The sequence below is a fragment of the Triticum dicoccoides genome, unplaced genomic scaffold, assembly GCF_002162155.2.
Source record: "Triticum dicoccoides isolate Atlit2015 ecotype Zavitan unplaced genomic scaffold, WEW_v2.0 scaffold16502, whole genome shotgun sequence".
Taxonomy (NCBI): domain Eukaryota; kingdom Viridiplantae; phylum Streptophyta; class Magnoliopsida; order Poales; family Poaceae; genus Triticum; species Triticum dicoccoides.
Window position 1 is genome coordinate 840 of NW_021218127.1, and position 2,267 is coordinate 3,106.

Genomic DNA, 2,267 nt, shown 5'->3' on the forward strand with positions numbered 1-2,267 from the left:
ACTAAGAGGGAGTAGAATTTTATGGACAATGGAAGTGAAGGTATTTGAGAACAAGCGGCTGCCAGCACATCTATAATAATGCTGGCGCCAATGAAAAACGACGCGCCACAAATGAAAGTTGTGGCTAGCCATTTTTCCACTAGTGAATGGGGTACTTGTGGATGTTCTTTCTCCATGTAATCCTGTGAAATCCCAATTTCCGTCTTCCTTTTTGAGTGGTATTCCTTTTGAGTGAAACTCGTGTGGCTATTCATGCAATCTTCATTCCTTTGGTCCACCATTCCTACGATATTGAGAAGAATCCTATGCCTTTCATGTATAAATCGTCATTCCTAGTGTCTTCCATACGGCACACCAGATCTCGCAGCATAAAGGAACAACCTCATCATCAAACTTGTCACCTTTGCTTGATGCCCTACCATCGCAGCATAAGGAAAGAAGCAGATGCTCAAAGTTGTCACCTTTGATTGGTGCCTTCAAGGACCCAAATCCCAGGTCCCAGCTACACCTTCTTCCATACAACATCTCATTTCCTTTCGCTTCCAATCCATTGATGTGCAGTGCACATCACCCTCCTCCAAGTCAAGCAAGATGGATGCCCAGGGCGCCCTCGACTCGCTCCTGGGCCGCCTCACCGCCATCCTTGCCGACGAGGCGCGACTGCTCGGTGGCCTCCACGGCGACGTGCAGTTCATCAAGGATGAGATGGGGAGCATGAATGGCCTGCTCCTCCACCTTACCGAGGCTGACCACCGCGACCACCATGTTCGTGCTTGGATGAAGCAAGTTGTTGGCCTCACTCGCGATTGTGAGGGCAACGTCGAGCTCTACATCCACAACGTTACAGGCGCTGGCCACCATGGTGGTGGCTTCTTGGGCTACTTGCGACACATTGTCCGCTATGTGCACACCATTCCGGAGAGGCACCGGATTGCAACTAGGATCCAGGAGCTCAAGGTCAGGGCTCGCGACGTGGGCGACAGGAAGCTGAGGTACGGTGTCACCGTGCCACCAGCTGCTGACCAAGATGATGCGATATTCATGGACGATGCATACAAGCACCAGGGGCAGGAAGAAGAGGAGAATGATGCTTGGAGACGCTTTCATCTTGTTTATTATCCAGAGGATGAAGAGGCTTACCTACAGAAAATCATCGATGATAACATCAAGTCCGTGTTGCCTGAGGAAGAACCGGTTGAAGAGCTGACAAGTGGGGAATCAAAGCCGAGGATATTCCTTATGATGTTCAGCCAACATGATTTGGCAGACAAAAGTAATTTCTTACATTCTAGTATTACTGAGGGACTGTATGAGCAGAAAATGGGATCATTTAGTTGCAAAGCCTTGGTCAATGTGTACACAAATGGGGACTTCAAATCTTTGGCTGTAATACTGGGGGAAATACTGGACCAAGTGGAAGCAGAGAAGAGTACGGAAACCTCACCGGGTGATAACGAGAAGGATGAGGCGATGCAACTCACCAAGAAACTTGAGGGGTATCTCAAAGGTAAACGATTCTTGATCATTCTGCAAGGTGTCAATTCCACGGATAATTGGAATAGCATAAGGTCTGCTGTATTACGTGCTACTGCTCATGGCTCTCCTGGCAGCACTATAGTCATTACCACAAATTCTTATGACTTAGTATGTGAGTCCCCTTATGAAATCGTCAAACCACAAGGTCTATTAGATTATTGGCGTGATAAAACCATGATGCTTTTTGGTGAGATCATTATTCCATATGAAAGGGAAAGTTATGTGTCAACCGTTGCAGCATTATGTCGACACGACCGCTTTGCAATGAAGATGATCCAACATCTTTTGTATGTTTACCCTTTAAGGAGTGTTCCACAGCTAGAGAATATTATAGCAACCTTACGTGATTGTCAGAAGTCGAACAAAAATTTGGGAAAGCATATGTTAAGGCTTTCCTATAATAAACTACCTAGCAAGTATAGGAGATGCTTGCTGTACCTAAGTATCTTCCCAAAAGGTGACCGCATTAGGAGAACAACTGTGTGTAGAAGATGGATAACCGAAGGACTGATAACATCAAGGGAGAATCATGCAGACTACGAGGCTTATTGCTGCTTCGATGTGCTCTTCTTGTCGGGTTTCATTCAACCTGTGGAGATAAGTGACATGGGCAAGATCAAGACCTTCACATTACATCCTATTGTTCATGAATCCATCAGCAGGATTGGTAAAGATCTAAACTTTGTGGACACGGTTCTTCCGTCCGATCTGACTCGCCACCTTCCAATTCA

General features: G+C 46.4%; 1 protein-coding gene across 1 annotated transcript; it reads left to right on the forward strand.

Annotated features, from left to right (window-relative positions):
• Positions 1-591: 591 nt before the first annotated feature.
• Positions 592-2,262, forward strand: LOC119344338 (disease resistance protein PIK6-NP-like; the record flags this gene model as incomplete). The annotated part of the gene is made up of 1 exon (XM_037614813.1): positions 592-2,262. A coding segment is annotated over exon 1 (1,671 nt), but the record flags the coding sequence as incomplete, so codon positions are not given.
• Between the last annotated feature and the right edge of the window lie 5 nt (positions 2,263-2,267).